General features: G+C 36.1%; 1 protein-coding gene across 2 annotated transcripts in view; it reads left to right on the top strand.

The window, feature by feature from the left end:
* The first annotated feature begins 2236 nt into the window (after positions 1-2236).
* LOC135684952 (uncharacterized) overlaps positions 2237-14615 on the top strand; it is a 25061-nt gene continuing 12682 nt past the window's right edge. For both annotated transcript variants that reach the window (XM_089114756.1, XM_065200665.2), the window contains exons 1-4: positions 2237-2720; positions 4521-4559; positions 6659-6769; positions 9999-10063. In XM_089114756.1, the coding sequence (XP_088970882.1) occupies positions 2541-2720; positions 4521-4559; positions 6659-6769; positions 9999-10063 (395 nt within the window). In that variant the 5' untranslated portion in view covers positions 2237-2540. The remainder of the gene's footprint in view (positions 2721-4520; positions 4560-6658; positions 6770-9998; positions 10064-14615) is intronic.

Genomic DNA, 14615 nt, shown 5'->3' with positions numbered 1-14615 from the left:
ACAAGCTGAGACTGAATTACTGCAAAACGCAATTTATACTATGTTTCCAGGGACGTAAATTGGCAGATATTTGGGGGGGGGGGGGGTGAAGGGCTCAAAATTTCCGACTGTCAAAGGTCAATTCTAGTTTTGTATGAGGGCCTAAACTTTAATAGTTTTTTACCAACAAAACCTTACAAATTGTCTCGTAAATAATTATTCAGCTCTATGATAAAGTTTCTAGATTTCGTAAATTTGGAAGATCGAGCATAAAGACTGTTAGTTTAATTAGTGCATCAAAACATACGTAGTCCAAAAATCAGGTGTTAATTTTTCTCCTTCTACGACTTGTCCATTGTTCCACTATCTTATCTAAATTTACGTTGCCCAAAATGTCTTTCTCGCAAGTAAGAATAATGTCGTTTAGTCTTTCACAAGGGCGGCGCCAAGAAATTCAAAGTGGGGGGAGGGGGCTCGAGATATTAGACTGAAGACTAAAGGACCATCTTTTGAAAAACGCACTAAAACGCTTCACGATATTTTATGCCTATTGTTTTATGGGGCACTCATTATGCTAGCGTATGTTTAAAGGACCGGCGGGAGGCTGGCGGAGGCCTTAGGGATATTCGAAAGAAGTGGCCAGAAAATTTCCAAGACCACGCTTTTTAGATTAGCTTGAAATACATTTCAGAATATTTCTTGCAGATATTTTCCAGCAATCGTTTAAAACATTTTGTTATTTTTAAGGCATGCTCTTATTACGTTTGATTAATTCAAGTCTTAAAATTGAATTCGTCACTTTATGAGGCCCCATAGACCTCGGCGTTTTCCTTGGAAATTAAGCAACTAAAGAATTTGTCGGATTATTCTTTTCTTTATATCTCTTCCTTTACTCTTTTTATTTGCTTGAAAATACATTTTGCAAAAAAGTGGGGGGGGGGGGGCTGAAGCCCCCAGCTCTCCACCTGGCGCCGCCTATGTTTTACCGGTCGATCTCGAACGGAGAAAGTTCTTGACAAGTCATGAGAAATGTACTGCGCTTCTTTAAGCATCACTTAAAAATTTCTATTTCGTATCCCGTTTTTAGAAGCAATTTGATGGAATGATTATCACACTATCCTCATTACGACGAATGTAGTTGAAAATACTTGCATTTTCATACATAACTTCGTTTTTTTCTGTATTGCGTCACCTCTCATCCTTTTTAGGACTGCCTTTTACCAAACAACTAATTTTTTTTGAACTTCTACCTTTCTTATGCTTCTCTTTGAGCTACAGTTCACAAGGTCGTTTGAGTCAAAACTTCAATTTTCACAAATGATTCAAATTTTCTCCGATTAACCTAGCTTTCTACCAACAGCTTTAAATTTTCAGACTGTCCTCAAATTTTCCGATTGGATGAAAGATTGGGGGATGTCACACCCCCACACCCCCCAATATTTACGTGCCTGAATGTTTTATCTCAAAAACGAGAAATTTTTTGTAATAACTGTGGACAACTCACTTTTTTGGCAAACGAGGCCAAGACACCTCGCTAGAGCGCAATAGCTAGGAATTGCACTGCTTGCCCCCGAATCATTTAAAGGACAAGTGACACACTTTTCACCCTATCTTTTCTTTTCATTAACTTATAGATCATCTTTTAGAAGTAAGTTTTTCCTGGTTTGGAACAAAAAATTCTAATCAGGGGGCGCAGGGGGCGCGATTTTGCTTTTTATCACGTGACCCTATGACGTACATTGTGATAACTCAGAATTTTCCTGTAATTGATAGAGAGTTTACGAAACACGACGCGACAGGTCCAGACGAACTGTATTCGTTTACAAGCGTGTTGTAAACGTTAATATTGCACTCTATACCAGTAGCAGCAATAACAAATTATCACAATCTACGTCACGGTGTCACGTGATTCATTTCCCGCCATAATTTCAAATGGGTTTTTAAGTGGGAAAATGAAATCAGAAAGGAAAAATATTTCAACAACACTCTCATACAGCATTTTACTCTAAGTTAAAAGAAAAAAAAAATTTGGCGCCAAAAGCGTGTCACTTGTCCTTTAAGAAACAATTAAGAACAATCAAGCCTAAACTTCAATTTACTGGTACTTATAAAAAGGGTAGATAGGAAAACGAGTGAAAACAAGATGTTACCGTGGTTTTTGCCACACCTGGAACTGGGACACCCCAGTCCACATGGCCCGAAGTTGGGTCCCTGGGAGCCTTGCGGATTAGAGGAAATGAAATCTCCTCCACAGCATTCTTAGCAAAGCTCGAAGATTGTTGATAAAAATGTCGATACCTGCCAACGGGTTGAGTGCGATAATCAGCCAAACAACGCATTAGAATAGCAAAGGATGATAATTTATTGAAAGTTCACAACCTTGCTAAGTTTGAACGCGAGTGGTCTTTGATTCTATACAAACTGACACATTAGGAGCTGTTTTGTTTTGATAAAGGCGCACTTAATTGCCTTGGCTAGGCCGGTCAAGTTTGACAAATGTTCAGGATAGATGTTTCAATAAAAGTAATTTGGAATCAGCCTTCTGGACAAGCTGTACTGGAATGAAGGACCGGCTTGGAGAAGTAACGATGAATCACAGTAGTCGTGAAGCAAGTGGAAGGACACATGCCTCGAGACAGATGATTAACGACCTAGAAACCAAAGTGGATGTTCGGTTGTCTTTTCCCAACATGGAACAGGCTGAAAAATCTCGAAGGGCAAGAGCTCGAGAAGCCATGGAGGTGGGTTTTTGATTTCATAGAAAATTTAATGTTTGTTAGTTATGTTTATTTTTCGTCTGAAAAAAATATTCTTCTAAAAAGAAAACGAGGAATCTTAACTTACTGCTGAGACACATAGGGATGGGTCCATTGATTGGCTCTTGGCCAGGCCATAGTCTGCCCAAGGCTATAATAATCAGTCGATTTTCTGCCAAGAGGATAAATTAAGCTATATCCAAATGTTTTCAGGCAAAGTTTCAAAACAGTTTTATTTATATTTGTAGACATAGACTTTTTTGGTGTTAAAACACTAAACTGTTATTATCAGAAAAGAAATTGAAATTTTGGACACGCAACTTCGCTGTGATTACGTACGTGTCTGGCGTCAACAATACCAAAGGCAACCGGTTGTCCCTTTCAAACTAATTGTGATATTTTCCGTTTGATTTGATGAAATACAGTTCAATTTTACTAAAAGTCAGTTTGATATTCAAATTTTCCCCTGATATCTATGTTTTGATTATTTATTCCATGTTTTACTTATTTAGTTTTCAAATTATCTTTTATATTGTTTTGAATCTGTTGTGACCAGCGATAATTGCATATAATAATGGTTTGCAAGTAACTATTATTGTTGGCTTGAAAAGAATTACAGCAAGATGCCTAATCAATCACTCCCAAACTGTTTGATATTTGCAAAATTTAGTATGCATACCCCTAACAGCACTTTGTTTATTCAAAGAAGCACAATATGTGTTTGATCTAGTTTGGGTCAACCATGCTGTAGGTGAATTAATTAACTTTTGATACAATGTTTTAAGAATCAGGAGTTTTGACCAGTTCATTCAAAATATTCTAGCATATGGGAGTCTATTTTGTAAATGTTTATTATTGATATTTTAACTTCCTTCCTTACCCAGTCAAGGACTGTTATTTCTTCAATAATCTTACATTGGTGCAAGGAAATGATTTGTTCTGTCTTACTTCCTGGCCATTGTCTAGGTTTATTCATAAAGAAGATCTTTATTTGAGCTGTCTAGGTCTTGAGGCACTGCATGCCCTGTAGAACAATTATTGATCTTATCAAAACAATGTGCATCTTGTTCAAAACAATGTACAGAGCCAATGTTGAAACAAAATATTTTATATCTAAAAGCATAATGTTCACTTGTCCTAAAACAAAATTTGTGGCACCCAAAAAGGGATAAAATTGTGGCTTTTAGAGGTAATATCATTGAAACTTCAAAAATATATATTTTTAAGTACCTTGTATTCCGAAAATTAGCCCAGGTGCTGAACTCCACATATTTAATTTTATGTGTTGGTGTGGCTACCTAATGGTCTCAATCATACCATTACATGGACTTAATTTGCAAATTATATCATAGATGGAAAATTTTTTTGTTTAGAGATTTATAAATTGCCTCATTAAATTAAGATTATCATACCAGAATATTATGAGGGAGAAATAAGAAAACCAGAGCATTTATAGATCAATGTGTGCTGCAATCATTGGGAACAATTTTAAGTAAGGAGAAGAAAACATCCATCAAATGGATACTAAAGTAAAGTATTATTTAAATTATCAGTTTATGTACAATCATGTAAATTATCAGATGTATGAAGTGCCTTAAATGAATAAACTATTTTTGCTATTTTTTAAATGCTTTTTTGTCTGTATTATTTTGAATTATAAATTTTTAAAGTGTCAATTTAAAAATGTTTCAGTTTAGTTGCTTTAAAAAGTTGTATTTGTTTCTCACCAAGATAGCTGATTTGGCATGTGTAATGTGAATTCTTGATTTTTTTAATTCATCTCAGGTTGTCAACCCATCTTTGGCTCACAAGATCATTTCAGAGGTAACATCATATTTTTTGTGAATTGTTTTCCACAAAAGATTTATCCTATGACATATTAAGTATAAAGCTATTTGAGTTTAATATTAAGATTATATTTGAAGAATAGCCTTGCATATGGAAAGAGAGTAGAAGTTGTTCTGTCTGTTTCTATGCCATCAAAGTGTAGATTGGGTTTTCAATAGTTGCACTTTGTTCTAAATGATGCTTTCCAATTCATTTTGAATGTTTAATGCTGCTAGACTGCAACTCTTTGCCTATCCCCAAATATTTTATTGCTGGCTCTAAAGTTGTGTCTATCAGCCAAAAATAAGAAATAACAATCTGCGAAAGTGACAGACAAACCAGGTGCTGTAAAGTTTAAATTTTTTAGATTGATTTTCAGTTTATAAGGTCTTCAAGATATGGGCATTTTTAGAGGCAGAGGCAAAGTTAATATTCAGACTGTTTAGCACTAACTTAGTAAAATCAATTGTTAGAAATTTATTACAGGAAGGACTGGCTTTCTTCCACAGCTAGTAAATACTGTTCTCCTAAAGGCTAAAACCCTCAGTTGCTGCTGTCATAAACTGTGTCTTGCACTTCTTGGCTAACTGGCTAGACAATCTCTTCTGTGCAATTGACCATAGAACTCACTTAATCAGTAAAAGTTTCAATGGGTAGGACTTGTTTAAGATCCCTTTCAGATTCATTTTATTATGTTATCTATGCAAGGTCCGTTTCACTTGAAAAATACTGAATAATTTGCAACCACAAACCAAATCTCTGAATATGAACACAACATATATTTGAATTAAATTCTTTCCATATGGAATACATCTTTACATAAAGTGTCATGAAAAAATAATTTTGTTGATATATTTGTGTTCAAATATTTGTTGATTATTCAAGACTTTGATAACATCCTGTTCAAAAGCTCATTTATTTTATCTAATGCAAAATGTGATTATATTTCTTCCATTTCTATCACCTTCTTGTAGATTTTAACACATTTAAATTGACTATTTTGTTAGATTCAAAAGCCTTTATATCAAAACAACATTTAAAGTATCTCAGTTGATGTGGAAAGCAGCATATTATTCCAAGTTTTCACTTAGCTTTTTTGTCACACTCTAGCTTCTTGCTAGTCTTCTTTGGCCCCTAGCTTGTGGTTATCGATTTCTGTTTGTTAGCTTATCCAACCGTCTTTAACCAGTCACCTGCTACTAGAATCTTGTCAGCAATCACAACAAAACCTTAGAAAGATATTTCCTAAATGGAAAAAATTACCAACTTTTTACTGAAATTATAATCCCTGAATATGCTGATCAAATGTTTTTCTACAGTAGACCTTTCTTTCTACCTTCAAAGTAATAATGCATTTCTTATTACTATCCTTTAATCTGCTCTCCTAAATTGGTATGCCCTAGTTCCGACGAATATGTTTTCTGATGAGAGACAGGCATGCCAGAGGCGGGAGGGGGTGGACTAGGAGGGGGCACTGTAGCCCCCTCACGTTTATGCTGAAGTATGATATTAATGATGTGGTATCAAGAATAGGTAGAAATAGTTACCATTAAAATTTGCTAATTCGGCTAGAGCCTCCTCTCTCCAAAATCTGTTCCAGCATCCCTGAGAGAATCACCCCCCCCCCTTCTTTGAGTCGAAAAGCCTGTTTATTAATAACCGCAAGAAGAGGGGACTTGCATCACCCCTTACAAGAATCTTATCTCCTCAGCAAGATGATTCTAAAAGTTAATGTTATTACAGCTATTCCAAAAAGTAATCGACTATCCACTGAAGCATGCCCAGCTGTTGCTAAATTGTCACTGTGGCCCCTCCCATTGACCCGTAGTCCTAATAAAGAAAAAATGGCGGCAAGTCGTCGATTCGTCCATGCAAGATGTGTTTCATTGTTTGGAAAACACCCCAAAGATTATCTTGGACTTTTCCCCAGCATCAATCTGGTTCAATAGCAATAGCCTATTGTGACAGAGGACTATTCTTCGCTCTGTAGCTAGTTTGTGTAAACATTGAGGTGAAATCTCTCTTGTCTAGACCACTGTTGTTAAAATCGCCTGTAATACTGTTTAATCGTTGGTTTGTTTCACTATAATGTTTAGGACGGTGTCTTGAACCGAGAGGATAAAGCTGCCGTACATATTCAACGAATGTTCAGAGGGTACCTCGCAAGAAAAAGATATTTTGAATTGCTTTATGAGAAGTTCATTCGGGTAGGTTTTTTAAAACTCTTTACTTCACTAGAACTTTCTTAAAAAATGACAAGAGGAGTGTTTTCAAGAGCAAATGTCAGACTGGATTAGTAATAAGATGACATATAAGACAGAAGCGGATCAACGACTTTATTTATTATTCACTATATTAAGATTTGAATCGAGAAACGCTTAATTATATGCTGTTTGAGAATGAGGAAGGGGTGGATGGGTGTGAAGGGTGCTGCTAGGAAGGACCCATTCAAACAGCTCCTCGATGCACCAAGAATTTTCAGCAAGTCTAAAATTAGAAAGTTAAAGCTGAGGCTAGCCGTTGCTAGATCTCTCGAGCTCACCGGCCAGATTCTTCCAGGAATTTCAATAAGAATATAATTTGCAAGGGGGCTGGTAGAGTGACTGGAACTGATGACAATTGTCAACCTTAAGTGAGATCTGATTAAAACCAAGCAGCAGAATTATCGGCTTTTAGTTTTCTTTTGAATGACTGCAGGAGATCTACTGGTTTAAAAACCTTTATGGATTTTTTTATCAGTGCATGTCATTACCATACTCTGGCTTTGGCTTGAAAATGTCTTGAGGGGCATTTTTTTTATAAGAAACAAAGGTCGATGTTTAGTACTCCAGTTTTTTAATGTTCTGGAAATTTCAATACTCATTGTTTCTTAAGAGTTTCTTAATCATGATTTCATGAATGATGTTATGAAATGTTCTTGACCTTTTTATTGCGTCAAGAGATTCGCTTCTGTTCCGATGCTGTATTTAGATGTGAGAAGTATATTTTTATCCCTTGTGTCTTAAGTTCTAGGCCAACAGGGCAATCTTGTTCTTGGATTTTACAAAATTTCGTTGTTCTTAGTTTTATCACGTTTTAATAGTTTCTTAATTTTTATGCTTCGAGTACTGAAGTTTCTTATTTTTTTCTGACTGTCCAGTACTCGTTTCTTATAGGCAGTTTCTTATAATAAAAATATGAGTGTAAGTGTCCATTTGTATGGAAAATTTCAAATGCGATAAGGGGACATAGATTCAATAGCTCATGATGATTAATGCCTAACAGTCTTTTGATTGACTGAATCAATGCAAGTTGATAACTGATATCGTTACTGGCTTTTGACTGGATAACTAAACATCCAGGTCGTCTTCGTTTGCATTGACGCAAATGCTTTGGAACCATCTGCTGCAAGGATCAACTATTAAATAGCCTCAATCAACAATCTTTTACCACAAAATTAGTCTCAGTTTTTAGCAAGTTCGACTGCATAATCGTTCTCATGATGATAAATTAACCTCTGATTTTAATTCCAGAAGTGGTTTGTGTCCTTCACACAAACGTACGCGTTTATATTCTTGCTTTCGTCATTTAGCTGTTTTTTTTATTAGTCAGCATTATCCTGTTAATAAAGCCATAGTTCTCATACGTCTTGAGTTTTTTAAGAATTTGTTTGCATGCAAACTAAAAATCCTAATACCCCTGCTCTACCAAATTTGATTAAATCCTCGTAAAAACTTTCAACAAAGCAGTTCTCACTCTGTGCAATGCAGTTCTTTCTGAGGTTGGTAAGGTAACCCTCAGAGTTTACTCAATTCCTTATTTTGAAATATGTCTTCAATTTTTGTGGAAAGCTAGTATCACGTCCAACCCACACCTTCTAATTTAGAATCCACCCCTTCTAATTTACTTACAGGAAACTCCTTGTGCTACGTATTTGTGCCTCTAACTTTAAACGTACGACTCAGTAGGCCTGAACCAACCCTGACGTCTTTCAGTGCTGTTAAAGCTGCATTCATAACTGTTGTTCCCTGATGAAGGGCACAGCTTGGCCATGGTGGGGGCTACCGCCTCCAGCCTCTCTTTCGCTTCCGACGGCCATGCTTCTTTGCTTTGACGATTGGTGCTAAAAAGAAAGATCTTTTTGCGTTTTTCGGATGTCCACTTGTAATTACGGTCATTTTAATAGGGTTATGCTTGAAATTCAAAGATTACTCAGCCTGGAAAGCCAAGATACACAAAAACGTACTTGGAGAAGATTCAATTTATAAATTGTCTGTTGGTCTTATACTCATTCACTATCCACGGTAATACGACGGAGAATTCCTTAGAAGAAAAGTCGTGGTCAATCTTTTCACTTTTTTTAAATAGCTTTTAACACGCCTAGTTTTTCATCCAATTGGGCTTTTGTGCTGAAATTTTAAACTGCTTTGAATGACAATGAAAAGATATGGTTTAGCTCCGTGAACGAAAATGGGTGATCATGTTGTTTCAGTTACATAAAGCAAAGTTATCATACGTTCTAGTGCTCTCTTTGGGAAAGTCTGTAAAAACAGCCAACTTTCAGAAAAAAATAACCGTTTTTAACTTTTTTATGAGTGTTTCAATTTTAGTATCTTGTTATTTGTTTTTGTAGGTTATTTTTTGTAGCTGGCCTAAATACTGTCTATGAATCAACCATATAATAAGCGCTATTTATGCTCCAGTGACTAGTGTCTTGTGCTAGGTTTTTGAGACAAAAACCTGATGTTGTACAAATATTTGTTTGACTTCATAAGGAACAGTAATATGGAACTTAATAAGGATCTTTTGCGAAATTTCTGTTTTATTTTTGTCTTCGATACTCTTGCTGCCATTGCATCAAATATTGCTATATATTTAGTGGTTAAAATTTGGAGATTAATAAGCTCAAACAAAGAATTTCGTTCATTAAATTAGAGTTTTCGTTGGTGGCCTTCTCATTTGTTGAAAACTATTTGAATTTTCTACTATTCGCAGTGAATACTCACCCATGTCCCTGGTTCTGATTTTCAAACCTATTCAGAATTCTTTCCGATTATCGCCTTGTTTTGCTGCCGATAATTTAAGAACCCAACTGTTCAGATAAGGATGTTCTTTGCAATATGGGTTTATCTTTTACAGGTATAGACCGGTATCTATCTGTAGCAACGTTTAATTGCCACCATTTTGCTCTTTATCGATGTGATTTGATAGTTTCGATGATTTCTGGCAGCTAAAAGATAGTTATCATTTATGCTATCTGATTCCCCGCTAGCAGATAGCTTGTGGGTACCCAATTTTTTAAAATCTGAAGTGTGTCTGACAAAGTTAGTGGTATTTCTATTGTTTATCCTGTTTTTATCTTGCAACAAGAATGCTGACGTAGATATTCGAAAGGCCATGCATCACCAGCATGAGATTTAAGTTTTAGAAGGTTTAGCAAACTTCTTTATTTTGCAGGAGGAAGCAGAGATGGAGGAAAGGCGGCGCCAGCAAGTTGAAGAAGGAGAGCTGCTCATTGAAAAGTAAGCTCTTCTGTGTAATCATCAATCTAACTCATCCATTATTATCATCATTGTCGTAAACATCATAATAATCATAAATCATCATAATAATCATAAATCATCATCATAATCATAAATCATCACCGATCATCAATCATTATCATCATGAATTATTATTATTATTATCATTATTTTTATGTTCATCATTTTAATCAATCATCATCATAACTTGATCATCTTTAATCATCAATCATGATCATAATCAACTTAATCATCTCATGGTCATCATCACCATCATCATCATTTTAGATAAATTGGAAAACGTGCGTTTGTCAGTAAAAATGCGGGAGCTTTCGTCTCTGCGAAATGCCTGATCTGCAATTTCTGACAAAGTATTTAGAATGGTAGCTAGACGGCTTGTCGGCTTTCGACTGTCTGGTGTACGATATGATAAATACAGGCAACAAAAGGGGTTAGGAGAAATCTGATCAAAACAGCGCGAACTTGGTGAATGGATCATTGAGATTTCATTTGAAGACAGCTGTATCAGATCGATTAAGGTCGTAGTTTGCATGAAAGCTCAAGGCAAGCGGCAGCGTTGTAATGAGAATGCCTCTAATGCTGCAGGTTTTCATGCAAACAGGTGCATTATAAATGCATCGGATTCCTCGCCGGTCCTTTTTAATACGGATAATCTTGGCGTGAAGACGTGTCTACGCCCGCTATCTAATGAATTTATTCTCAAATGCTTGTAAAATGCATTTCTTTTCGATGGTATCAGGAATGCTTGCTGATTAAGTAACGCTGACGGCATCAAAAGTTAACCGATTATGGTTTTGTTGTCGTTGTATTTAACCCTTTAATTAAATGCAAATAAATTTTTTTGCGTTATTAAACCATGGTATGAATATAGGGGACGAGAAAACATGCACTCTCCAAAATACATGCATTGCCATACACCAATATTTTAACGCTCATACGTCAAACATATACTCAAGTTTTGCAAAACGCCTGAGAACCCGAAGTATAAACTACCAATAGATTATTGATCGACAAAATACCACATTCGCAGCAGGGCGTTCCAAGAATTTTTGTCAGCGATTGTAGGTATTTCCCTCTGTCAAATGAAGAGGTATCTAAAATTTTACAATGTTTTGATAAGACAAAAAGCGGAGCGAAAACGGTGTTTGATTTGAAGCATGTTTAATGCTGGTCTCTGAAATATACCCAGCCTAACTATCGTGATATCTATTCAAGATTTTCAATTGAAAACTTTATTTTCATTTAAATATGATAGTAGTTAACCAAAATTTATCTCGGCTTGTTCCCTGGAATACTCAACTACAGTTTCTGTAATACTGTTATTTGTTTGGCGCCGCAAATCTTGTGATAAGACTTTTTCGATTTCATTCAATCATTTCTCATGTTAGCCACTGTTTATGCACTGAGAACAGCCTGAGTTATCTTGGTATGCTAAGAGGCTATGAAAACCAGTTTGCGCAAAAGAACCGCCCAACGCGACTAATATTTGGATCCGATGCTCTATCATATTCATGTTTAGATTCGACATTTTGTTAGGAAAATGATTTTTTCAAACAACGTCACAGTAGCTAATTCCACATTTCTCTACCGGCTACTAAGAAGCTCATCATCTGTCAATCACCTGTGCTATTTTCAACCAAATTTTCTTTAGAAAATAAATTCCTCGCACCAAACGTAATTGCTTTTAACTGTGTCCATTTTCGTATGGGCGTAGAAAATCGTTGTCCGCCCACGAACATATCGGACGTATAAGTCTAGCTGCTGCAATCGATTTTCTCTCATTGTAACTTCGTTACCAAAATGAAGTTAATGACGTCACAAGAGTTCAAACAAACTACAGGTTGATCTCAAAGTAGGTCATGTACTGCTACAGAGCTGGTGTAGGAAATCTGTTAGGTCTAGCGGTTTTTATTTATGAAGGGAGTCAGCAGACAAGACAACATTTTCGCATAGGATTGTTAGCAGCAAAGGACCTTTCCTGGTAAATGGCAGTTTACACGGAGATGCCGATAAATAGGTCTTGAAGATGCTTACTTATACGGTCTGAAATGAATCTGATCTCTGTTCAGATCTCATAACGACTGAATCAGGTCTCTGTTCTGTGATTTGGGTACGGTCGGAAAAGAAGGCCATCATTACAAAATCTTACGCCGTCACTGCACAACTGGAGCTCGGCACGCGAACAAAACGGCCTAAGCATTGGTTTGCTTTACCAAAGTAATCTTTGCTATCATTTCAATATTATACATTGCGAAATAGTTTGTTTTAAAAACAATTAGCATAGCTGAGTGCTTTTGTCCGACCCGAGGCACGCCTATCCTCGTATTCATGCATGAGTTAGCTAGTGAATAATTAACGTGACGTCTCTGTAATGGTTTGAATTAGTTAAAAGAACGGGCACTGATGAGGATAAAAGAGTTTGACAATTGAAACAGGAACAGGTGTTTCTGCAGCATAAATCTTATGAAGTACCACTGTGATTAATACAGTAATCGAGTAATGTCTTGCATTCGCACTGGCATTTTCACTAGCATGGCGTAATACGACTGTTCGGTCGGATCGGCGCACATTAGTTACGTGGCCTGTCGTTAACCCGTAAGTACGTTTACCGTTACGCCTATCTCGTTACATTTTGCCACAAATGCGCCACAGTTAACGTCGAAAATTACAAACCAGCCTGATAGTTTTCATCGTTACCGTGACAAATTTAGGCAAACCGATTCCTTGTTACGAATTGCACCCGCTAAGGACTGTCATGAATTTCAGTAGTCCTGACTTCACTTGCGTAAAAATTTATTGAGATTCTGCTTTCATCGAGTATAAGATCTTTCGTCTTTTCTTTTGATTTCGATTTTGCTGTACGACTGAAGATTGTGTCATATTTACCCCTATCGTTCTGTTGTTAACCTTTGTAGGCCTAAAACTCTTTGGCGTACTTTTTCGTTCTACAGACAGGAGGAGCCTTTTGTATCTAAGTGAGACGATAAGTTTTCGTAAATCCATTAGAAGAAGCAAAATCATTCATACGAAATACAATCATATTTAGCGTCAAATAAAAAAATTCACAGTTTATGTATGCAGGGATCAAAGCTCAGCGCTAAATAGTAACTTGTGGGAGGAGTCTAACGCATGTGATTACATTTTCAATGATTCTGCACAAATTATAAACATGCTTATCAACCTGTTATTGAAGTTTAAATTATTGTAGAAATATAAAATGTGGGATAAGCAATACTAATTGTTCGTTAAGCTTTGTCTCCTGTATACTTAAATGGAACCTAATTTTTGCTCTACATTCAATCTCTGACGATTCCTTGTGAATTGATGTTAATGTAGTGTAGAACACTCCACCATTTATTGTGTATTATAGCGATCCCATGCCATATCTTGGGTCAATAGCTCTGACTTAACAGGAGAAGAGCAGTAATTTGCCCCAGGGTGAAGCTTGGCCTTCCTACGTATGTCATTTTCAATAATTCTTCGAGTGAGTCCAGAATTTCAAAATGAAAAACTTTAATTTCACTTTAGTTTCCATAACTCATCTGAATGCATTTATGATGCTTGAAAATTTGAAGGGTTTAGTCAGGTATCTTCAAGGGTTTACCCTGAAACTCGTCCATTGCAGAGGCTTTGTTATTCGGCCGGTCTGTCTCTCGAATGTTAAACTAAGTTGTTGCTTTAAAAAGCTATCTAGTTCAAAACATAAACATAAAGAGCCGTAAACCAGAGATACAACAACTCCCTCACAATGTAGACCTTTCAGAATATGTTTACTTGTCGAAGGTCTCTTGCCTTCAGCAATATACTGGGCTGGCAATATGATGCTTTGCCAGAAAATCTCTCTTTTTGCCAGATGTATTGTAAATTTAATCATAAATTTTCAAAAATATAATAGGTTTTGGGTCTTCAGCCTGGAAAGTCTTTAAAAGATCTGGTATTTGTGAACAGTTAATGGAGCTTTTCTGCCCGCCTATGATCAGCCTTCATACCTAATCTTCTTTTATTTTGCATTTTAACGAATTATTTTCTAAAAACAGTCATCGCTTATCATTGTAAATCCATTTTAACTTAAATGGACGCACCCAAGTTTTCCTTGGTTCAAACATACTTAAACCTCTATTTACACTGTTCAGTTTTTCCTGTACAAAATTGAAGAATTGAAAGAACTTCATGTTTTAGCAGTAAATATTTGCTTGTACGCTGTGAAGTTTCTTGCAGATTTTCTACGTCTTGACAAAAATATTCAGCCAATGAATTATTAAAGATGTAAACGTGAAATTCACATGTTTTTCGTTGTTTTAATAACAAAAATCTTATGTGAGAATTCATCGAAAGCTGATAAGCTGGCTAAGGTTGTGAGCAGGTCGATTGTGTAGGAAAATTGCAGAATCAACTGTAGCGTAATTCATAATCACCTACATCACGATCACTATGATCGTCAACATCACTATCATCATCATCACGATCGCTATGATCATCAGTCATCATCACCTACTTCACATCCCATGATCCTCATCATCTTTGATCATGT

The sequence above is a fragment of the Rhopilema esculentum genome, chromosome 21 (genome assembly GCF_057945365.1).
Source record: "Rhopilema esculentum isolate cy_ngs chromosome 21, ASM5794536v1, whole genome shotgun sequence".
Lineage (NCBI taxonomy): Eukaryota > Metazoa > Cnidaria > Scyphozoa > Rhizostomeae > Rhizostomatidae > Rhopilema > Rhopilema esculentum.
The sequence above is the reverse complement of the archived record's forward strand: the minus strand, read 5'-3'. Positions and strand labels throughout refer to the sequence as shown.